This window comes from Ailuropoda melanoleuca, chromosome 4 (assembly GCF_002007445.2).
Source record: "Ailuropoda melanoleuca isolate Jingjing chromosome 4, ASM200744v2, whole genome shotgun sequence".
NCBI classification, from domain to species: Eukaryota; Metazoa; Chordata; class Mammalia; order Carnivora; family Ursidae; genus Ailuropoda; species Ailuropoda melanoleuca.
Window position 1 is genome coordinate 52,395,848 of NC_048221.1, and position 24,785 is coordinate 52,420,632.

The 24,785-nt window shown below is 47.9% G+C and overlaps 1 protein-coding gene across 3 annotated transcripts in view; it reads left to right on the forward strand.

The window, feature by feature from the left end:
- The window catches only part of IFT122 (intraflagellar transport 122), a 70,092-nt gene that overhangs the window by 38,456 nt on the left and 6,851 nt on the right, over positions 1-24,785 (forward strand). For all 3 annotated transcript variants that reach the window (XM_002921250.4, XM_002921251.4, XM_034658804.1), the window contains 9 exons: positions 1,046-1,186; positions 4,619-4,672; positions 8,745-8,906; positions 12,981-13,147; positions 15,882-16,053; positions 17,723-17,825; positions 19,737-19,877; positions 20,981-21,075; positions 24,420-24,520. In XM_002921250.4, coding sequence (XP_002921296.1) covers positions 1,046-1,186; positions 4,619-4,672; positions 8,745-8,906; positions 12,981-13,147; positions 15,882-16,053; positions 17,723-17,825; positions 19,737-19,877; positions 20,981-21,075; positions 24,420-24,520 — 1,136 coding nt within the window. The remainder of the gene's footprint in view (positions 1-1,045; positions 1,187-4,618; positions 4,673-8,744; positions 8,907-12,980; positions 13,148-15,881; positions 16,054-17,722; positions 17,826-19,736; positions 19,878-20,980; positions 21,076-24,419; positions 24,521-24,785) is intronic.

The window sequence follows — 24,785 nt, forward strand, 5'->3', positions numbered from 1 at the left end:
CTTCAGCATGCTGGCCTAAAACAAGGGTAGGGCCTTTCGTTATTCAAGATGCCAGATGCAGCTCAGACTTGTTCTCCTGTATGCACACATACACATACCCCATACCCAGGAGCCAGGGAAGTGCTCAGAACCTGGGTTCAGCTCACCCCAGGCTCAAGCCCCAGGTCTTCCCTATGCCACTTCTGTGTCCTCAGACCATTTTATCAGGAACTGATAATAACCTGCAACACAGACCCATTGGGACAGATCCAAAAGCACCATGTAAACCTAAGAAGAGAAGTTATTAGGAACCATTCACAGGTGTCACAGTGAGGCAGCCCCATCTGGAAGGAGGGACAGCAAGAAGGTTCCCAGCTCTAGGGAACTCAGACAGATGTGCCTTTCTGAGTAACCTGGAGCAAATCACTTAGGTTTCTTGGATACTATGGTTTCTCAGCCCTCTTTGTAAGAGGCCATCCCAGACCCCTTCCTCACAGTAATGTTGTTCCTTACTCTAGCAAACATAGACTGAGGGCCTGCTGGGCGAGGTAAGTACAACCCCACCACTACCCTCAGGTTATGCCCAGACTTGTGAGGGAGGCAGGCTTGTAATTACAGCACAACTGAGATCTGGATAAAGGGCAGAGAAAGCTCAGACTCCTTTCCTTGAGGGGTCAGTGAAGACTTTCTGGAAGAGGTGACATTTTTAACCGGGCCTTCAGAGCCAAATAGGTACTTTCCAGAGGGTGAGGAGGAACAAGGGCATTCTAGACAAGGGTGATATCTTGTGATAAAGCAGACCTGGAGGTGGGGAAAGCTGGTGGTAGAGGGAAGGACAGGCAAGAAGTTTGTGCTGCTAAACACTATGTTTTGGCTATGAAAGGGGGCGGTGGCTGGAAGGCACGTGGGGTGTGTGGGGTGAGGAGAGTACTGATTAATCTTTATAGTGTTGCTGTATGGGCATTTGTTATAAGTCAGCGGCACACATCTGGAGTCAGGCTTTGTATGACTGATTTTTTCCATTGCTCTGAAAACAATCTTCTTTCCTTTTGATGAAATCCTGCAGTCTGCTCCGATGTACCAGTACCTGGATAGGAAAATGTTCAAAGAAGCCTACCAGATTGCTTGCTTGGGAGTGACAGACACTGACTGGCGTGAGCTGGCTATGGAAGCTTTAGAAGGATTAGAGTTTGAAACAGCAAAGAAGGTAAGCATCTAGTTACCCTGAGCTGGAATCTGGCCCTTAGAGGGTCCCTTGAGGAGGCAGAAGGGACTCCAGGTGACATACGAAGAGGCAGACGCATACTGTAGTGAGCTGTGGAGATAGACTGGCCTGGGTTCAGATCTCAGCTCAGCTGCCTCTTGAATCTGGGCAGGTAACTCAATTCTGAGGTTGCTCATTTATAAAATTAGGGTGATGATTGGCCCCATCCTCACAAAGTTCTAAGGGTCTAATGTGGTAATGCCTGTAAAGCCTGATACAGGAGAAACATCTGATAGATTCTAGCTGTCACCCTTATCAGCTATCATTATGTAAAGCACCTAGCTGAAAGCGTGGCACATAATAGGGATGCAATAAAGGGTAGCTTTTATTATTGGTATGAGCATGTATTGGTATTAGCCATTTATTACACAGTGCTGTTTTTCTTTGTACCCTGCTAGGTATGGCCAAAGAGATGGTCAAGCTCTCGGATTCTGACAGCAGTGTCACTCCCCACATACCTTCATGGCTTCAATTGTGGTGTCATTTCCTGGCCAGTATATTAAAACTACAGAAACTGGCTGACAACATTTGACCCCTTGCCACGCATCAGAAAAAGCCCAGCTCTTAGTGGGTTTTCATCTACAACCTGAGGTGGAGAAAAGGAATGGCCTTCAACTCTCTTTCCCCTACTTCTCCCTTCCCTCTTTATCTTCCCATAGCCAATTAATCATATACTCATTTGCTTATATTACTGAGCATGCAGGGAAGGAATCGCAGGAGTATGTGATGCCCACCCTATGCTAGGTCAAGACTTGTAGGCATGAAAGGTGAGAGGAACCAAGGCCAGATACCAGCTCTGCTGTATATTGGCTGGATGACCCCATGCCAGCCGCTTCTCTCATAGATTCTATCCTCCCATGTCTGCAGTGGGGATGGTAAAAATGCTAACTGCCCTGCCTTCCTGACACAGGGTCATTAGGCTTAACTACCACGTTGTAAAAGGGCTTCCAGAACTAGCAATGGTTATACAAATGCTAGCTGTTATTAAAACAAGTAAAATTGCTGTTACTTAATGATATTTTTATATCAATTAAGTGTCAGAAAACTTGTAATAGAGGAGGGCTTTAAGAATTCAGAGGTGGGAGGAAACATTCTCATGGAGGGAGCGTCCCTCTCCTGCCCCCTCCCCCAAAAATGTCAGGAGGGATGAAGAATAACAAAGTATTCCTAGACTAAGTTTTCTTTGTTTTCAGCCTGGAATGAAATTTAAAGTTTTTCTTAGAGATTGTCATCTCCTCACACCCAAGAACTAAACACCTACCTCAGCTTAGTTCAGCCAACATGGGGTTGGGTACTCAGCAAATGTTTGAATGGATCAAAACAAAATTGGAATAACCCTTCGTTTGTTTAACACTAACTCCCAGTCTGTATTCCCCAAACACTCCCTGAGAAAAAAAATTATTGTATTAAGGCCACAAGATTTTGACATAGACTAGAGCTAGATCATTTTATCCAAATTCCGAATCCCCAGCCTTTCTTTTTCTGCTTTGCCATCACTCAGGCACACGGGAGATAGAGGGTGGTTCCAGCAATAAACTGGTGTCCCCACTAGATGACAGTGGAGAGCTGCTTACCGCCTGGGACCGCTGTGGTGAGCTTAACTGCAGCTGCTTCCCTGTTCCCACACTTCCTCTGCTGAGGTTATTCACGGGCCTCGTGACTCTGACCACTCCGACCAGGGCACCCCTGACTCTGCAGAATGTGTGAGGGTCGAAGGAACTCAGAAACAGATTTCTCAAAGTGGCAAATCCTAGAATCCGAGCAGAGCAGAACTAGAAAGACCTGGGAGAAGGCATTGCTAGTTTGCCCCTTTCCTTAAGGCAGACACTGGGAGCCTGGAGGCAGGGAAGAGGTAGGTTCAGGGCCCCTCAGCTGTAAAATCTCAGAGCTAGGACTGACACCTAGAACGTTCCTTTCCTTTCTGCCCCTTTGCCAGACATTCCAGGTTTTCCCCTTTCCTTTTGCTTTAAGGAAGCCCAGATCTAGAAGATAGCTTATAAGACCTCTAGCAAGGAACACAGGTACTCTTAGCCTTCCTTTGCTCATGTGATGCCTACCTTACCCTTTCAAAGAATTCCTCTTCAGGAGTACCCATTTGCCAGGTTCCTACTCTGTGATGCTCTTCATAATCCTGCCTCTGCCACTGGCTGTCTCAGACAGTGAATTGGTGTTCTTCAGGGTATCTAGTTCATACCTGCATAGCTCTTAGCTCATGGAGATTCAATGATCTGTTTAATCTACGTGCCCCCACTTTGAGAACATGGGCCCCTGAATGGGGAGGGGGACAGGACATATTCACCTCTGGAACCCTAGTCCCCGACAGGATGGCTGGCCCTGCAGGATAAAAAGATGAAGTCACATTGTGGTCCTCTGTGAGGCAGCCAGAAGCCAGATGACTTGCTCATTTCCCCAAGTCTTTTGGGAATGGTGGATGTCATGCAGCGAAGTCGAGGCTGCAAGTGGTCAGGGTGGTTCTTCTGCATTTCATATTCAAGGACTCCTGGGCCTGCTGCTTCCTCTAGGTGTGTGTCAGCCCATTTCAAATGGGACCTTGTAAAACAGCACACTTGCGTAGAAACATTGACAGCAAAGCCATATGAATATCAGCCTGACATGGTGGGTTATAGTCCTCTAAATCCCTTGCAGAATCAGAAAGCACCAAAGCAGACTTAGCTAACACCAATCTTCCTGAGGAAGGCTGCCTAGAAACTTCTAGGAGCCCATGGGTTAAAGTCTTTGGCTTTTCTATGAGTCCAAGGCAAGAGCTACACTTTTAGGATTTACGTAAGAGTTTGCCTTCCAGGGACTTGGAGTGATTTATTCCCTAACCTCCCCCTCCCTTCCAGAAACCATCTTTATTCCTTCTCAGCTTTCCCCTCCTCCTCTTCCTCTGTGCTGGTACTGTGGGCTCTGGGTGCCTTGTATTTATGCACTGTTGGTAAGCATAGCTGTCTCCTGCTTTCCATCCTAGTCACCAAGATGTATAGCAGTCTCTCCTCAGTCAGTACATCTTCCCCACTCCCACTCCGATGACACTGCCTCAGAGTATCAGACTGCCCTGTTCTTCTCTTCTGCATAGAGATTCCTCCAAGCGGGCACCATCACAGACTGCAGTATCATAGTTTTGTTTTACCCAATCCCAAAGTGATTGATGCAACCAGGACTTCTTTGCTGTTCTTTGTGTGGACTAATCCCAGGATAAAGCCGTGCCTCACTGGGTGGTATAACCCTCCTGAACACATGGCGATTAATCAATGCTGTTTTTCCCTCCTTACTGGCTCACTTTCTAAAGCTCGACTTCCCACCCCCAGCCAGTCACCCACTTTTGAAGCCCAGAAGGCAGCTGATTTCATTCTTTTATTTCTTCCTCTGTAGGCCTTCACCAGAGTACAAGACCTCCGATATTTAGAGCTCATCAACAGCATTGAGGTAAAAGACAAAATGTTCTTCCTTCTTAAGAAAGCACAGACTCACTGTCAGTGGCTTAGAGGGAGCTCTTTTTTTTTTTTTAAAGATTTTATTTATTTATTTGACAGAGATAGAGACAGCCAGCGAGAGAGGGAACACAAGCAGGGGGAGTGGGAGAGGAAGAAGCAGGCTCACAGCAGAGGAGCCTGACGTGGGGCTCGATCCCATAACGCCGGGATCACGCCCTGAGCCGAAGGCAGACACTTAACCGCTGTGCCACCCAGGCGCCCCTAGAGGGAGCTCTTATAGCAGACAAGAAGGCACATAAACAGAGCCCGCTGGTGTCTGGGTATTTGGACCACAGCCTTGCTCTGGGGGTACAAAGGCCGTGGGGCTGGGAGACAGCACATGGGAGCAAGGAGTGCAGTCTGTCACTTGGTAGTGGGGTGAGGCGAGGCAGGTGGGTCCCTAATCTCTCTGAGTTTTGGTTTCTTTCTCTGAATCGGGTTGATTTCCTAGGGTTGCCAGGAGGATTAAATAGGTTCTCAGTAACTGGTTTTCATCCCTACAGTGGTTGTTAGGTGGTTACCATCCTCTAGGGCACCAAAAGTGTGCCAGTGTAGGAAGCATTTCCCAAATGCACATGATCTGCTCCCCACCCACAGCAATGGCACCTGGGGAGGGAGCCATGTGGGCTGGGGTGGGCTGGGGTGGGCTGGGGTGGGCCAAAGAGGCAGGTTCTGTGGGCACCATTTGCTGGGTAACTGTAGACGATACTCTTAATTCCTGTGACTCTCTGTAAAAAGGCGTACATATTTTTTCTCCTGAACAGATTTATTGTGAGTCTGAGGGAATGTGAGATACATTTGAATTCCCATATGGAAGCAGGGAGGAAATCAGCAAATGTCTTGTCCCTGCAATTCAGTTCAGAATAATAAACACCTGTCATGGGCTAAACCTTGTGCTGAGCCCCATGGGCAAAGAGCTGAGTGGAAGACAGGCCTGCAGGAGTTCACAGACTGCTCAGCTGAATAATATTTGCCACTTGTTGAGTGCCTGCTCTATGTCCCATGCATGATCAGTGTGCACACTACAGCTGACCTCGGAACAACATGAGTTTGAACTGCACAGGTCCACCTATACTTGGATTGTTTTTGATAAATACAGCAGTACTGTAAATGTATTTTCTATGTGATTTTTTTTCTTTTTTTTTTTAAGATTTTATTTATTTATTTGACAGAGAGAGAGAGCACACAAGCAGGGAGAGTGGCAGGCAGAGGGAGAGGGAGAAGCAGGTCCCCCACAGAGCAGGGAGCTCAATATGGGACTTTATCCCAGGACCCTGGGATCATGACCTGAGCTAAAGGCAGATGCTTAACTGACTGAGCCACCCAGGTGCCCTATATGATTTTCTTAATAATATTCCTGGGGCGCCTGGCTGGCTCAGTCAGTAGAGCATGTGACCCTTGATCTTGGGGTTGTGAGTTCGAGCCCCACGTTGGGTATAGAGATTACTTAAAAATATAATCTTTAAAAAATATATCTTCTTTTCTCTAGCTTAATATTGTAGGAATACAGTATGTAATACATGCAACACATGAAATCTGTATTAATCAACTGTTTATGTTATCAGTAAGGCTTCTAGTCGACAGTAGTCTATTAGTAGTTAAATTTTGGGGAGTCCAAAGTTATGCCTCAATTTTCAGCTGTGTGGGGGTCAGTGCCCCTAACACTCATGTTGCTCAAGGGTCAACTGTATTTTAAATCCTCACACTGACTTAACGAAGCGCAAATACTGTTCTTATTCCTGTTTGATAAATAAAATAATGAAATTAAGGCTCAGAAAGGCTATGTCACATCCCCAAGGGTCCATGGGCAAAATCTTGGTTGGAACTCAAAGCTAGTTCTGTCTAATGCTCAAGCTATCTTTACTCGAGGCCATATTGCCATCTAAGAAGTTGCTTCTGATGCACACCCGCCCCTCCCCAGTACTTTCATAGGAAGCATCTGTATCTTCCCTTGCTTACTTATGTGCATGTGTGAAGAGCCATCTACTAGTAATGCCCAGTACTGCTTACTCTCAGGGGCTGGCATTTGGGAATCCACTGGTCTGGATCTAGGGGCCTTAACCTGAAACCATGGAACATGTTCTCTATGCAAAAGTAACTGACCTCTGTGAGGGCAACCTCTCACCATTTATCATGACTTAACTGAGTTCCTGTCTTAATGCCTCTTCTAGTGTGCTATGAGCTGGGCAGTTGGTTAAACTTGTAAGAATTGCCCTTTGAAAAAGAGCAAATTGCTTTCAAGTGATGATCCATTTTGGCTGCCCTGAGGCCTTTGTAGCTTGCTTCTGGGCATTTGATCCCAAAGGAGCCTAGCAAAGAACGCTGGTTCTCTAGAATAATGCCAAATGCCCAGAAGCAAGCTACAAAGGTCTCAGAGCAGCCAAAATGGATCATCACTTGAAAGCAATTTGCTCTTTTTCAAAGGGCAATTCTTACAAGTTTAACCAACTGCCCAGCTCATAGCACACTAGAAGAGGCATTAAGACAGGAACTCAGTTGATAGGGGAGATATAACCATACTGATGACAGGAGAAAGAGAATCTGCCCCTATGGCTACGTACATACTGAATCTATGTAAATCATTTCTACTGATCATGGTGATATTCTGTGGCCTAGGCCTAAATTCCATGCCTAGTAAAACTTTTTTTAATCTCACTGCTAGATTTTGATTCAATCCCTACAATTAGGAATTAGTTTATTTGACTGATTAGCCTAAACTATGTATAGGGGGGTTTTTTGTTATGTTTTTTGGGGTTTTTTTGGTTTTTAAAAATTATTTCTGTCAGTGGGAAAGCGTGTTGCCTCCAGCTGTTAAAACTTCACCAGCTTGTCTGGGAGTTTGATTCAATGTCTCATCTTCCTCCACTGTGATACACTTGCTAGAAAACAAGCAAAAGGAAACTGCTGGGGATGAGAGATTGGGTGCTATTGAGTGTTCACAAATACTTGAGCTATAGACTAATGAATGTTCCCTAACATGGAAGGAAGGAATATGCCAGTTACTTCTCTTCACCTTCAGTGCTGCTCGTGTGTGTGTGTGTGTGTGTGTGTGTGTGTGTGTGTGTGTGTGTGCAGGTATATTGTTGGGGACTGTCACTTGTTTCCGGAGGTGGTATCCTGTGGTACAAAGAGCGTCTGGAGTCAGACAGACTGAGTCCAAATGCCAGCTCTGTATGAGCCTGACCTGCCCCTCTTCTGAATCTCAGCTTCCCTCAGCACGAGGGCGGTACTACTTGGGTGGTACCACTTACCCTTGGGTCCTTGTGGCAAGTGCATACCCGGCACCTAGTGGATGCTGAGCATGTGACTCACCTTCTCGTTAGAGACAGGGATGTACGAAGACTCATTATCCTGTTTTATTGGTCTCTTTTCTTGGGAAAAGACCCTAAACTTTTGCTTGTCTGTATCATAATGGGTCACAGCTCAGCCAAACCAGGCCTGGGGACTTGGGAGATCTTAGGGGCTTGGGGCCCACCAACAGGTGGGTAATACACACCATCGTAGGGGTGCCTGGGTGGCTCAGTTGGTTAAGTGTCCAACTTCTGATTCAGCTCAGGTCACGATCTCATGGGTAGTGAGATCGAGCCCTGCATCTGGCTCTGTGCTCAGTGGAGAGTCTGCTTGAGATTTTCTCTCTTTCCCTCTGCCCCTCCCCACTTGCATGCATGCATGCTCTTGCTCTCTAAAATAAATAAATAAATCTTTAGAAAAATATATACACCATCCTAACTATACAGTTGTTTCCTTGGAAGAATATACAAGAAAGCAGCCCTGAGGAATTTCCACTAAACAAACAAAAGTTTGCATTACTTTTGATGTTCACTCATCTGGGGAAAGAAATCTGCTTTTGTTGTCAGGCATTTCCACCAGAAACCTAGGTGAGAGACACAACAGCCCAGGAGCCAAGTGGAGGTTCCAGTAGAAAGGCCCAGGGGCTTAACTTGAAATAGCAACATCTAACCTTTGTAAAGGCTGCTTCCTGCCATGGCTACAGGGGCTATTTCCTGTGCTTCTAATTTTTCCAGGAGAGGAAGAAGCGGGGAGAGACCAACAATGACCTGTTTCTGGCAGATGTGTTTTCCTACCAGGGGAAGTTCCATGAAGCTGCCAAACTGTACAAGAGGAGTGAGCACGAGAACCTTGCACTTGACATGTACACTGACCTCCGCATGTTTGAGTATGCCAAGGTAATCCAGCCACATCCTGGGCCCAAGCTGCAACATGGAACCCACCAGTGTTCTGACACTGTGCTGCCCAAGATGTTTACCCCAAGAAGTGATACAGATGGAAAATAGCAACTGCCCTATTAGAAAGGGTTTGGACAAACTGGAAAACCAAGGAACCATCAATGGCCACTGGTTCAAGCTGACCTAAAACTCACCTTTTAGGCTCATCAAAGGGACAAGAGTATGACAGTTCAGACCTTTGTCAGTGACAGAGCTGGATGGACTGTCTGAAGAGTGAGCCTGAACCCGCATGGTCCCTTCATTAAGTGTTCAGGGTTCAGGGCTTCAGGTCTTTCTCCCACAAATTCTCTCAAACCTTTGTAGAAGCCACTGAGAATCAGTGTCCTCAGGCACGAGCTGGTTCTACCATGGTTATACAGGCCAAGGTTTCCTAAGTGTCAGCTCTCTGATTGGTACTAGGCTTTACACTGGGCTTTGAAGACACCATGACCGAGTCCCTGCCCTCCAATACTAGCTCAGTATGCTTCCTGTCACCCCAGGGGTGCATCTGTATGCACATGATGGTGGAGATTTCCCTTGCATTTGCAGGTCCTTTGTTAAGGTTAGTCCCCAGCTGGTCTGGGTACATGACAGGGGTCTTCCTAGAGCAGGCTCCTGATGGTTTGTGTGAGAACAAGTCCCACTGGGGAGCCCAGGCTATCAAGCCATTTGTAGTTCAGCCTAATGCAAGGTGAAAAGAGCCTTGGGTGCATTGAGCAACCAGGCTCTTCCTTCCGCAGAGATGCCTTTGTTAACCTGCCTTTCCTAGTACTGTCAGGGTAGGCTTCAGAATGTTATTAAGTGAGTCATCACCCACAACCAATTAGTGGCTATTAATGGTAATTATCTAGCTCACAAGATCAAGATGGAAAATCTTCCCCATTTTTTTCTCCTTTTTTGTTCCCAAAGATGGCTATGCTCTTTTATCCTTCACCTGTGAGATCCTGGGGCTGAAGGTTGCATCTCAGTGACTGTGATGTGGCCCAGGGGTTTCTGGTCATCAATATCTGAATGAGCACCTTGGTCCTAGCCTGTCTCTTTACCTTGATGGTTCCTTCACCCCATCCCCCAGATCCGAGTGCTTGAGGTTCCCCCACTTTGTCCTCTTCCACTTTTTTACCTTTTCCTTATACTCCCACCACACACAAACATACACACACAATTTAACATTGCATTCACACTGAGAACAGCTAAATCGGTGTGTCTTTTTCTGGGGATAACAACATTTAAGCTGAGGACAAAACCTTAACTAAAGGATTGAATCCCTAGGAGTAGAATTTAGGCGTTAGGAACAGCAGGATGTGGTTGTTCCTGGAATCTCTGAAGCCTCCCAGTCGGCAGCCGTGGTGCTCACCTTGGCATTTGGAGAGCCGGTGTGAGTTCTGGTCTTTCCTGTGGGTCCTTCCTGGCCTCTTCACTTTGTTGAGCCTCCATTTTCTTCTCAGAGGGTAACATAGCTACAGCTCAGTTCTGAGAATTGCACAAAATAATATATGAGGAAGCCCTTTGCAAAGGCCAAACTATAGAAAGGCTGGGAAAATGAGAGGACTAAATGTGACCACAGAGTGGCTATTCTTCAGGCCTCTCCCCAGCCAGCCCCACTCCTCTCCCTACACTGAGGCCCCTCCTCACACCTTGGGTGGGCTTTGTGCACCCACCATCTCCCATCCAGAAATGCAGCCCACTTACATACTCCATCTGGTCTGCCTCTCTATGAAGGTAAATATTCTGGGGGTTGTTTTGGTTTTAGTTTTTGATCACAATTCCAAGTAGGTTGGTTCTGTTTCAATCCCCCCCAATAGTCTGATTTTGAGGAAATGTGTACATACACATTATGTTGGGGGGCGGGGGGGATACAGTGCTTATTAACATGGCATGTTTTTGTTTACTTGAAAATTGCTTCCCAAGATTCAATCTGGTTTTCGGAAAATTTTTAAATTACATTCCCACGTACAAATAAATTGTATGCTTTCCGGATAAGTGACATGTTTATATGGTGATAAAGGGAATTATAATGCTCTTAACTCTTATGTAGTATGTCCTTATCAAAATCACCAAGCATGAGAACACTGTTTAGTCTCATTCATCACTCAGCACAGCCTCTTTCTGTCCACTCCAGGACACAGTCTTTGCCATGGCCCCAGATAACATGTAAATTAGCTTCATGGAACCAAAGAACTTTTGAAAACCCAGTTTGCTGAGCCTCGAAGGAATCATTTAGACTCAGCTTCAATTAGGTCAGAGCTCCCTGAGCTGGGCTGTTGGGCTGGAGGTGGCTCCTTCAAGCCTGTGAGCTGTGTGTCTGGCTGGTCTCCTCGTTGATGACCCAAATCTGTGGCTTGCTCATGGCTTCTGATCCTTCTCACTACAGTCACCCCGAGTCCACTGAGCACTCACTTTGAAGGACATTTCTGTTATCTTATGATGCCTGTTTTCCCCAGCTGTTAATCTCATTTAACCAACCAGGTTAGTAGAGTTTCTGGCTTTGTGCTGGCAAAAACAGTACGTGTTGTACTAGTTGCCAAGAGTAAAGGCTGTGTCTGTAGCAGCCCAAACTAGGCACCTTCAGATTGTGAGTATATGCTTTCCAAGCTTCTTCCCATGTGTGAACTCCAGAGAGACCAGAGGCCAGCGAGATGGGCCTGTCTTTTATTGGATCCTCAGCATCAGGGTAAATGATGCCCTATCCTCCCCTTACAGCAGTTGGTTGTCTTAGGCCAATCCAATATATTATTTTAGGGGCTACACAATTACCCTTGAAAGCAAATGGAAAAAAAGAGAGCTAATTGTTCAAGTGGGTTTTTAGCATACGTTGACTGTACTTTCCTGACAAATGAGTGCTAATCTTGGGGAAAGGAATGCTTTTTTTATACTTTGTGAGGTTGACACAGTGCACTCTCTGCAGGGTACATTATTCCTAAGACAAACCACTTCTTACTAGTAATGCACATCTGGGCTCTGAGCACTCTCAATTTCCCTTTTTGAAAAGCCCCACCTTTAAAAATGTCAGCACCACAACTGCCTCAACTATGGCAAACTCCAATGTATATATTTGGAGTAATTATATCCTGAAAAGAGGTGATTTTCTGAGGCTCTTTCTCACACATTCCAGGGCTAACCCAGGGAAGCTGGGCATGGGCCTTCAGAGGCCCCCTATTATGGTTGAAGAACATCTCTTCCTTCCCAGGTTCTCTCTAGGCCGCTTCCTCCCATCTCACCTCCCCCGTGGCCTCCTGCTGCCCCATCTCTACAGACCTGATATCAGAACAGGGTTTGATATCATCCAGTTGGAAAGTACCTAACCAAGAACACTTGTACTCCTTATCTGCTCTAGGCACATAATGGGGGGAGAAGCCAATGGGATGATGCCCTAAGTTCAGGCAACAGAATGTGAACAGAATCAGAAAACAGATGTGAACAAGTACTTCTTGCGTGATGGCAGTTGAGGAGAGGACGTAGAGGGGCTCCCTGAGAACTCTGTACGTCATTTTGTCCATTTAGGTTTATGGGATCACATGCTTACCCTCACTCGGAGGCATGTGGTATCATCTCTATTATCTGAATAAAGATTGTAAGTGTGGATATTGGAAATTAGGCAACCAGGTTGTAGAGTCACTATATGTGAACAGTCACACATATATCCGACTCTGTATGAGAGAGACAGAGAGACAAAGTAACCTGATCATAAAACCTCAGCACTGCAGTTTGTGTACAGTACTCCAAAGAGTCCGGAAAGTACTATTTAGCCGAAGAACAAATGTCTGTTAGTGGGAGGGGCAGGAAACGTTCAGGGCCATAGTCCTTGACACTGTCCCATACTCCCGAGGAACACCTGTGGGGCAGCCTATGAGCACTCCTCCCTGACACCTGGGACTGCCCCCCAGTCAGCCATGCAGGGATGGGCTCACGCCTGCATCCTGATTGCCTGCTTCAGCCAAACAGAGCCCTTCCTTGCTCCAGCTTTCGATAGCCTGACGTAATGCTGGCAGCAGGAAGTTCTAATCTGGAGTGTTTTTGTTTGTTGTGCTTCCTCAGGATTTCCTTGGATCTGGAGACCCCAAAGAAACAAAGATGCTAATCACCAAACAGGCTGACTGGGCTAGAAATATCAATGAGCCTAAAGCTGCCGTGGAGATGTACATCTCAGCAGGAGAGCACGTCAAGGCCATAGAGATCAGCGGCAACCATGGCTGGGTTGACACGTGGGTTTTCAGTCCCTGCCCCAAGAAGCATTTGGCAGCATGTCATGTCATGTCAGCTCTTGGTTTTGACTGACAAGGGAAAAAATAGTTTCCCTGAGTATATGATCCAAATGTAATAGTGACTAGGTTTTTGGGAGACACAGACATTGAACAAGGCAGTCACTGCCTTTGAGGAGCTTAGTGAATCCCTAGGGAAAGGGTCGGGTATGGGGGAGGAGTAGGGGCAGACACCCAGGCGTTAGAGCTGCCATTCACTGAGCCTTCCCTAGGAGCCAGGCACTGCGATATCTTGCAGGCATTTGATTCTCCCTCACACCCTAAGCTGTGGTGTTTCCATGCCCAGCTTCCAAATGAGGAAACCAAGGTTTAAGGACCAGGTGATCACACAAGGCAAAACAGCTGGGAAACCATGGAGATCATCTTCAGACTGACCCGGCTGATTTCAGTGCCCCTAGCACGTGTAATGGTAGGAATCAAAAAAGAACAAGAATACTTCTAAAGCAAACCAGGGAAGGAGACAAGAATTTTCACGGGAGGAACCATGGATGTGGTCTTTGTGTGAAGGGCCTTGAATTTTAAGAGGTAGAGGGTGGTAGGGAAGGGAAGGGCATGAGGCCAAAAGAACAGCACAAACCAGGAGTTGGCTGGGGCTGGAATACATGTATAGGGGCAGGAGAGTGGAGGACAGCTGGCTGCAGGCAGGTGGATCTGGGTTGGCCACCTGTGGAGGGCTTTGGGTGCCATGCTGAGGCCTTGAGATTTGTCAATAGGGTCAGGGCTGTGTTGCTGCAAGCCCATGCAGGCAGTGGGTGTAGAATGGGAGGGAAAAGGAGAGGGAGGGAGGCCAGATAAACGGCCAGTGCAGTGCACCAGGGGGACACATGGTGGCTGAGGGAATGAAAGAGACATGGAAGAGCCACAATTGGCAGGACCCAGTTGGATGTGGATGTCAGGGCTGACTCAGCAAGGGAGTTGAAGGCTGATTCTGAGTTCTGGGCCTAATGGTCAATAATGCCACTCACCAACGTAGAGAACAGAAGAAGGGCGGGCATGTGGTGGGGCTGCCCAGAGAGATGATGGATTCAGTTTTGAGACTCTTAGAACATCAGACCTCCAGGGGGAGGGCTTTCTTCTCGCATAGTCAAGGAAGGTAGACTTCACACGCGCGCGTGTGTGTGTGTGTACACATACAGGTGCACACTGCCATAGCTGGCAAAGAACAGGTGAGGGAGCAGCTCCTGAGGGTGGCTCAGTCTGAGCCCTACAGGCTGTTGGTTATTCTGGAAGCCACACTGTGGTCCACAGGTAATGGTGGCCTAGGCAGGGCCTGGGGAAGGAGAGGGCTGGTTAATGACTAAGTTACCTCCCTGAACCCCACCATGTAGTTGACATGTATGCCCCTCACATACATGCCATATGTATGTGACCTACCACCCCATCTTTCTCTTGTGCAAGAAAGAAGTTTCTTGAAGATAGAGGCACAGATCTTGCCTCCAAAATTATTCTTTTCACAAAAGGAGTGGTACCAGAGAGAACCAGGCAGATTTGTGGCCCTGCTCTTCCCTCTGGTTTTTCATGTCACTTTCATTTGCAACTGACATGTATCAGGTTACCCTGGAGATATCTGACTAGTTCAGTAAAGAGATATTTAAGCATGTTCTGTCCCTTTTCCAGGTCTGGCTGTAAAAGGTGCCTCTTCTCCAGGGACATTTGGTTTGATGGGAGGGGCTGGGGGGCTCTAAGGGGTTGGCTGTGCCACCTTTCCCTAAAAATGTGTTCTTTCTCTGCTAAGAAATGTTATTTTTAGATGCCATTATTATTCTAAGTACAGATTGACAGGCCTCCCTGAGCTTGCCTGTGTCTGAGACAGCGATCTGTTACAGCTGCTCCCCCTTCTTTTTTCACAAAGAGCAAGCTGGGTAGAACCCCTTTCCCCTGAGAGAGCTGGTTTTACTTCAAACCCCAGCCTGACCAGAAGGAACAAGCGTGTTTCATTCACCCCCCCATGTCCCCACGAGTAGTGGGAGGGCCAATTACCACTGGGAAGAAGTGGTGAGCCCCAGTGGTCCCTGTGGCCCCTCCTCCGTGGTCAGCACCTTGGCCAGCAGGAGAGGCACAGCCAAGATTTCCTGAGGCCTTTCTTCCAGAGCTCAGAGCAGGCTCCACACATGCCTCTTCCTCTAAAGTCCTGTTGACTGAAGAATTCTCACACCTCTACCTCTGCTTTCCTATGAGAATTCCTGAAACAGTGGAAAGAGCCTTCTGCCACTTCCTGGCTGCAGTCTTGAGAGGGCTGCTTCACCTTCTGCCTAGCCTCTCATCTTCTCATCTGTAAGATGAGAATAATAGTACCTGTTAGGGCAGTGAAGATTCAATGAGATCACACATGTGAAAGCTCACGGTGCTGTGCTTGGTACCAGCAGGTGATCAGTAGATGTTCGTTTCTATCCCCAGATACCACTGGATAGATAATGACTCTGTGAAAGGCATGCACAAAGTGGGGGAGATGGTGTCCTTTAGCCAGTGACTTCTCCCGGTCACTGGATTATATATTCACTCATTTAATAACCACCTGTCGAGCACCAGGGACCATGGCACCATACTGGGCACTGGGGACATCAACATGAATTGACATGGAGCCTGCCCTCAAGACTACCCAAAAGCCCATGCTGCTTTCTTCCATCAGGTTCCTGTTACAGGAGTCCATCTCGTCCCTGTGCTTTTACCTCTACAGGTTAATCGACATTGCCCGTAAATTGGACAAGGCCGAGCGGGAGCCCCTGCTGATGTGTGCTTACTACTTCAAGAAACTGGATAACCCTGGCTATGCTGCTGAAACCTACCTGAAGATTGGTGACCTGAAGTCCTTGGTTCAGCTGCATGTGGAGACCCAGCGCTGGGACGAGGTGAGGGTAGAGCATGCCTCATGTGCTAGGGAGCCCCACATGAGCCGTGGACCACAGGGGGCTTTTTGGGGTTTAGATGGAGAGCAGCTACCCTCATCATGAGAATGAACATTGGCCTGGTAATCAGGAGACTAACCCTCGAATTCTCTGAGCCGGGGTTTCTTATAGACCCATTCATTCATTCATTCATTCATTCATTCATTCATTCATTCAGAAAATCTTTATGCACTGCTGGCTTCGTGTTAGCCCTGTGATAGACATCAGGGATGGGAGAGTTAACAGGACAGCCCTGTGCCTGCTATTGGTCTGAGCTGCTTGTGACCAGCACCACAGGCTGATAGATCTCTGACATGGAGACACACCTGTGTAGTTTTCAAAACCTGCTGGGTGCCATTTGAAGAAAATGCCACCCATACTCTCCAGGTGCAGGCTGCCAAAGCCATTTCAGAGGCAGCTCTTTCTCCTCCTTCTTTCCCTCTAACCTGGACTCCTCTGGTGTGAGGGGTGGATGGGAAGAATTAGCCAGGCCAGAGGGAAAGATGGCTAAGGCCAGGCTGGCAGAAGCAGCCAATATGCTGCCCATTCTGTGGCTTGATTCCCACCCTCTAGGTCACTGGCTACCTGTGCTCTGGACTGAAATTCATTCCTGAGAAGATCAGGGGCTGCACCCACGGTCCTCACTCCACTCCACCCACCCATCCACCCACTGAGGTCTAGTTTACAGACCTATACCAAGATCTTTTCTTTTTTTTTTTTTTTTTTTTAAGATTTTATTTATTCAACAGAGAGACAGCCAGCGAGAGAGGGAGCACAAGCAGGGGGAGTGGGAGAGGAAGCAGCAGGCTCATAGCGGAGGAGCCTGATGTGGGGCTCGATCCCAGAACGCCGGGATCACGCCCTGAGCCAAAGGCAGACGCTCAACCGCTGTGCCACCCAGGCGCCCCCAAGATCTTTTCTGATAAAGCTGTCTGGCTTTTGTTCGCCCTCTGAGTGGCTCCATTTGGTGAGGTGACGAGGTCACTGATGAGAAGAGGTGGGGCCAAGGACAGAGGCAATAATGCCTTCTCAAGACAAATTTATTAGGAGATTTCTCAAGCAGCATAAATTAGAGCATTTTAGAAACACTTGGTCCTGACTATGCATCAGGCAAACTTTCTCTCTGTTGCTACATACTGTCCCTCATGACTCATTTCCAGTTCTCCTGGCCTGACAGGTGGTTCTGGGGCTTAGATAAAGCAGTCGCTGGGTCCCATACAGCACCAAGTCCACAGTCATCTTTGACAGCTAATAAGCAGTAATGATGATAATGTCAATTCTGTTTCCTTAGGTGTCATCTGCAATTAAAAGAAATCTGTTTGCAGCGCTGCAGGAGCCCACGCAAACCCTCAAAATAAAATGTTTCCGATTCTGTGCTGCTTCTGTGGTCCAGAAACAGACTGTGTTGTTATTGAATCCAGTCGCTTGCATATTGCTGTTAATTGCCTTTTGTTTTCAAAGAGCTGATTTGTTTTTGTGTTTCTGGGGGTGGTGGTAGGGGGAGGCACTCTCCCCCTCTGAGTTGTCAGGCTGGCAAAATATGACACATCCCTAATGGATTCAGCCAAGTGCCATGTTTTCATGGTGGCTGTGGGGGCTGCTTTATTAAGAATGCATTTGCTCCTTCCTCCAGGCCTTTGCTTTGGGTGAGAAGCATCCCGAATTTAAGGATGACATCTATGTGCCCTACGCTCAGTGGCTAGCAGAGAATGATCGTTTTGAGGAAGCCCAAAAAGGTAGGCCACACAGACTGGCGCCTTGCAGAAGGAGCAGGAGACAGTACTGCCAAGACCCACATTTCAGGAAGGCTGCTAAGCCCCTCCCATCACAGGTCTGAAGATGGACGACTTCGTCCTGGGAATGTGATGTGTTTCCTGGTGAAAGACTGGGGAGCAGTGGAAAGAACATGGGCTTTGGAGTTGGACACACCTGGGTCCATCACTCACTTGCCTCTGGACCTCAGGCAGGTCTTGTCTGTTCTGTGAGCAAAGCACCGTGCACTCAAATGTAGCTTCCCACTTTATCCTAACAGTAGCCCTATGATGTTGGTACTGCTTTCTAGATGAGAAAGCTGAGGTTGGAAGAGGTGAAAGGACTTGCCTAAAGTCCCACAGCAAGGAAGTGGCAGAGAGGGAATTTGAGCCAGGCTGGGATGGGGACAAAATATGAGAACTCCCACAGAGTGTCCAGCATGGTCTCACCTGCCACTTTCCTCTACTGCAAACAGTAACTTGGCTCAGATGAACAAGGTCCTCCACTCCTTGGCATTTCCACTGGTAAAGTGGGCTGCACCCCACATATGGCAGTATCTGAGATAGGAGCAAAAGGAGGCATAGAGCTTTAACTGGTAATAGCAATTTTAAAATATGACTGCCTTCTCTGTGTCAGGCACTGGCTGGGCACTTAATTACATAACCCTGAACCTCTCCAGCAGCCCTGCAGAGACGCCGAGGCTGACTGTGCCCTGCAAAGTCACAAAGCCAGAGAGAGTGGCAGAGCCAGGCTTGGACCGGGATCTATCTGCCTGGGAACCTGATTCTTGTGACTAGGTCTTGCTGCCTCCTTAAGAAGTCTTCTAATTGAAGCTGGGTGTGTCGTATTCCATAGCATCTCATTTACACTTCTATATGGTAACAGTTGCCACCTCCGGACACATTGCGGAACAAATGTCTCCCTGTTGGAGCTCTTCAGCTAAAAGCCCCATCGAAAGACAGCATGTTCTCTTCTGCTTTAGCATTTCCAGAGCACCCAGTTGCTGAAGTATGTGCATGTTTGGGCAAAACACATCAACCTATCCATCTGTCTGTGTCTGCCCTTCCAAGAATCCATCGCCATAGTAACTTGGTACTCAGACAAGAGATTGGAGATGAGGTTGGAACAAAGGCCAGACCTTTTCCTTCTCTGAAGCAGAGGATTTGAATCATCTGAGTGCCCACCTGTGAGCAAGTGTCACAGCTAGAAATGACTCCCTGGCAGCCTCCAACTTCCTGAGGGTCTGGCCACACAGTCAAGATTGAGGAAATTTCTATTAAATGGATATAGGAATTATTGAGAGATTTTTTTTTTTTGCATGTTTTCACAAATGTTTGGTTGCTAGAGCAGAGCCATATTTTTCAAGGTTGTCATTAAAAAGCACGCAGTTGAAGACTGATGGAGGACTTGAGTGGGGCTAGGTTCTGTAACCTTGGGTATGCTACTTTACCTCCACCTTCGTAAGTCTGTTGTGACCATCCAATGAGGAATCAGCAACAAAAACACTTGGTAAGCCTGTTCAAATGTCAGGTGCTACTGGTGTCACCCCAGATGTCACGAAGTTTTGTCCTGGAATGGGCTGAGGGTAAGACCTCACCGATGCTGGGCAGCAGTGCTATCCTCAGACTTTGCCCTGCAGTTTGGCCCTGAGGGTTTTCTTTCTGCCATGCTTTTCTGAAGTCAGTTGCCTTTTCCCAGCCAGGAAGGGATAGATCTCACTGTACTTTTTCAGGATGTAGCCTCAGTTATTTATAGCCTTCGGCCTGAGAGGCGCATCCCAGCAACGAAGTGCTGCAGATGCTCCCAGTGAGTGTCCTACTTGTACAGCAGCCCCTCGCAAGCCTGCAGAATTCCATCCCACTCCCCAAATTGTGTGTGTTTCTGTGCCCCTCCAGCGTTCCACAAGGCCGGGCGGCAGCAGGAAGCAGTCAGGGTGCTGGAGCAGCTCACACACAATGCTGTGGTCGAGAGCAGATTTAATGACGCTGCCTATTATTACTGGATGTTGTCCATGCAGTGCCTTGATATAGCTCAAGGTAAGTAAACATCAGCCAGGCCGCTTGTTTTCCCCAGCCCTGCTCTGGCACCAAGATAAACATCGAAGGAGCCGGGACGTTTTAATTAAAGCCTTGGGCTTCTTTATTGGGTGTATTGTCCGTAACCCTGTCTTGCAGCAGCATAATCTGGTGTGTCATCTTTTTCCAGTTTGCCCATAAGTTTAATGGTGGTATGAGGACTGTCCTGGGGTTATTATGGTTGGGAGGTCCTGCCCTGTGTTGCTAATTCAGAATATGTCTCTCCCCTGTTACCTGGGAGCCTGTAACTGACCCAGGTGAGCGCTTTTTTAAATAATTAAATGGAAAGATGAAAAAGAGATCACTTTACAATAACACACTCCAGATTCTCACTCATTCCAGGCAGGAAAATAGTTTCAGTGTTGCTTTCTTGAGACTTCCCATGATGCACTGAGGGAGTTCTGGAAGCAGAGGGGACAGGGAGATGTTCTTCACTGGACTAAGGCCAGCATGCCAGAGTGGGAAAAACACTGGAATTGGAGGCAGCTAGGTGACTTGTAACAAGTCACAATTTCTTCCTGAACTCTACCTTCACGTATGTGGTGTGGGGGTAATCCTATCCTGCTTCCTTCATAAGGCTGCTGTGAGCCTCACAGAAGCTGTGGTTATAGTTTGGAAACTGTTAGGTCCAGGTGTAAGGTGTCCTGTTTCTGTTCTGGCCAGTAGTCTATGCTTTGGATAAGGCATGGCTCAGAAGGAAGAGGCTGGAGGTGAGATGAATAAAGCTGACATCTGCTCGTCCTCCACGCCAAGCTCCTCTGGTATGTTTGGGTACCAGTGATCACCCTCTTCAGGCTGGTGCTCCCCAGTGAAATGACCTGGTAGGCTGTAGTGTCAGATCTGGGAGAACCTGCAAGAAATGTTCTCAGACTTTTCATGGCCACATGCTCTGCCCAGCTGAGACTTTCCCTGTCTTGGGACAGTCCCAGCTCCTAAGCAGCACCTTTCCTATCACTGCATCTCTGCTGACACTGGCAATGTTGCCATTGCCTCACGCTTCTTTGTAGGCATGGCTTGACACATCTTCCCCCTCTTGCCCTCCCCCTTCCCACTGCATACTTCAGACCCTGCCCAGAAGGACGCGATGCTTGACAAGTTCCGCCACTTCCAGCACTTGGCCGAGCTGTACCACGGCTACCATGCCATTCAGCGGTACACGGTAAGGTGACTAGGAGACGGGGGCCTGGTGGGGGTGCTGCCTACTGAGCTAGGGGCCCTGGGCATGTCTTACAGAGCAGCAGATCTCTGGATGGAAAGTAAACTCAGCAGACAGAATGACTTGCCAAGAAATTCTGGTCTCCTCCTGGGAGACAAAGTTTGGGACTTTGATTTTCCTCAATTAGCTACCTTTCTGACCTGTTGCAAGCTGTGGGCTTCTGAATTAGTGAGTCAGAGCTAGAATGGGCCTTTCTTGTTGCCGGCTGTATGTTTGTAAGACTCAGGGAGACTACAGGTTAGCCAGACAAACGGTTATCTCTAAAATGATCAGCCCTGGGTGGCTCAGTTGTTTGATCGTCTGCCTTCGGCTCAGGTCATGATTCTCAGAGTCCAGGGATCCAGCCTGGCATTGCGCTCCCTGCTCAGTAAGAAGCCTGCTTCCCCCTCTCCCTCCACTCCTCCCCCTAGCTCTTGCTCTCTCTCAAATGAATAAACAAAATCTTTTTAAAAAATAATAAAAATAAAGTAAAATGATCAAGGGTGGTTGTCCCGCTCTAGATGGCGAAGGCCCAGCTCTAACCAAAGGCCTGAGGTCTCTCCTTGGCCCTGCCACTGAATTGCTGTGTGTCCTTGAGCAATTTACTTTCTCTCTGGCTCTCAATTTCCTTGTCTGTAAAATGAGTGTGGGCTTGATCTCCAGAGACCCAAATAGTTCTTTTTAGTCACTCCCTGATTCTTTTGATTAGCCATTTTAAGTCTATCTCCTGACAATGGGAACAGGTGATAGGTTGTTATCAGCCTCCTCATTTTGTATATCCTCAATCGCTCAAAAAAAAATGTTGATTAAGCGCCTTCAGGGTGAGCTTATCCTCTGCTGATAAGCTAGGAGGATAATGCCAATAACCAACCTTTATTGAGCACTTACTATTTACCAGGCAATGTGCGGAAGCTTTATTATATTAATTTATTTAATCCTTTCAATCATGCTGTGAGATAAGTACTGTCATCCCCATTTTACAGATTAGGAGATTGAGGCACCAAGCAGAGATTCCCACAGCTAGTAAGTAGGAGCCAGGCTGGAACCCAGACAGGCTGGCTCCAGAGCCTGTGCTCTTAGCCTCTGATCCCCCACACCCTCTAACTTGGAGAAGACAGACCGCTGGCCTCACATCCCAGCTCCACTGTGTGACCTTGGGAAGTTGTTTACTTGCCTCTGTGCTTCAGCTTTCTTCTCTTAAAGTGGGGGTGATAACTACCTACTTGATGGGGTTGTGAGGATTAAATGAGTTAATATTGGAAAAGCACAGATGAGTGTCAGCTATTCCTCCTGCCCTATGTGGAGGCTTCAACCCGTTTTCCATGGGCCGAGCATTCCCCAGCAGGCCCAGCATTTCTCAGTTCTTTGACCATCTCAAGGGCCCTTCCACACTGGGCACCTCTTTCCCCCACATTTGTACTGAGCATTCTTTGTCTCTGAGGAAAGTCTGGCAAGAAAGACTCCTGTCCTGGGTTCTGCTTGAGCCAGCTGTCAGTCCTTCATCTCATCTCTTCCCCACACCACGGTCAGTGGTTTCAAGGGAACTCATCTTCCCTTACAGTCTTTTCAGGGCCCCTCATTTCTGTCAGGTGCTCACCTGGAAAGAAGCCACCCCAAAAAAGACCCCAAACTCAACTCCAGCTGGAAAGTCAGGGCCCCCGCTCAGTGTTGGTTTGCTGAGCCACTTTGGAGCTGGGCTCTTTGTCTCTTTTCTGTAACAACTGAGCTCTGCTCCAGGACCTACATACAGCTGTGAACTTGTAGTAGCTTCACACCAGCTGGGGTATCTTTCTGTTCATCCCAGCTGAGACTTCACTGGGCCATTTCTTCATTCAACAAATCCCTCCTGTGTGTCAGGCCCTCTGCTGAGGAACACAGTGGTGAGCAAGATGTTATACCTGCCCCTGAAGAGCTCGTAGTCTATGAACAAGTAGGTGTAGCCCAGCTCTCCTAAGGGAGAAACTAAGAGGACCAAGAGGACTTCCTGGAGGAAGTGAACCTAAGCAAAGAGGAGGGAGATTAGTAAGAATGGGGTAAGGGAAGAGGAGAGAAACGGCATTCCTGGCAGAGGTCACAGCATGTGCAGAGGCTTGGAGGTGGGTGGTACTTTAGCGTTTGGCATCAGGGCCCAGCAGAGCAGCTTGAGTCAGAGCAGACTGCCAAGGGAAGCACCAGACCTTTCCTGAGATAATGGCTTCTTTCCCAGAGGAGAGGTGCTAATCCTGAGGACCCCACCCCCCACTCCCCGCCACCAATTCTGTTCTTCCTGGGACGGTTCTTAGCTTCCACACCTAGTGCAATATAACCAGAGGCAGGCTTCTCCCTGGCTCTCACCCAAAAAAGGATGCAGTCTCAGATTTTCTTGGGTACTTGGAAATAACAGAGGCTGTAGAAATTTAAATGAGAGCTAAAGAGGGAATGCTGGGCTCCAAACCCAAGTAGTAGTATAAAGTAAGTCCTTACAAATTTAGACCAATTAGGGCCTAAGTCCTGGTAAGACCCTTCAGGAAATGTCAGTTTATTACCATGTAAATGCTCAAGGGGGAGGGGAGCTGGCCTGCTTTCATCTTGTCATCTAAAGTAGTCTCAGTTTGCATACAATGTGCCATATACCTTCAAAATGGTATTCGTAACCTTTTACGGACCCCCTCATGGTAGAAAATTCCCCGTGGTCTACTGTATGGACCTTTGGCAGCCTCGAGGTACAGAAGACCTGTTCATGCGTGTTAGTGCCTGGTCTGTTAGGGCCCTTGCCAGGTGCTGGGGGGGCAGGGATGAGCAGTTGAGGAGCCCCAGCTCAGGTGCACATTTGGTGCGCATCAGACGGCCAGGCTGCTGCTGGAGGGCTGAGACGAGGCTCGTGATTTCATGCTCTAAAGAGTTAACTGCCTCCATTTAAAGACATGCTTGGTCTGGTCATGTCTTAAATTGCACAAAAGGTCTTCTCTCTCAGAGCTAATTGGAGACAACTTGAGCTCAGGGAAATAGAATCCTTACCAACCCCAGAGGCAGCACAGCCTAGGAGTGAGGCATTCTTGGGCTTTGGAATCAGACCGGCTTGAATCCTTGCTCGGCTCTTTCCTAGCTGGGTGACTTGGGCAAGTTTTCTCATCAGTACAGCGAAGATGTACTGACCACACGAGACCACACGAGACAGTAGCTGTAAAGCTCCCAGCACGTAGTAGATGCTCATTAAGGGACACTGCTCTTTTACTGAGGTATTGCGGAATTATTGGTGGCTGCCTTTTGGCCAGTCCAGCAGATGCTTTGTTGAGGAATTCAAGCCCTCTTTGCTTTTCTCACTGCAGGAGGAGCCCTTCAGTTTCCATCTTCCTGAAACCCTCTTCAACATCTCCAGGTTCCTGCTGCACAGCCTGACCAAAGATACCCCCTTGGGCATCTCTAAAGTGTATCCTTTCACCCCCACTCTCTGTCCCACCCCTCTTGTCTAATGGCCCCTGTGAAGTTCTTTCCAGAGCACTTTACTGGCAGAACCTTCCCTCTCTCCCGTAGCCCTCAGGGAAGAGAGAGAGTTTGTCCTGCTGCTACTGTTTTGCTGTAGAAGCAGCTCAGCCGGGAGGCCAAGGGGCCAGTGCCAAGAGAAGGTTAGCTTCCAGGGCTCGCTGCCCTTGGCCCAGCAGTGGGTCTCTAACTAGTACACTGCTCAAGCCCTT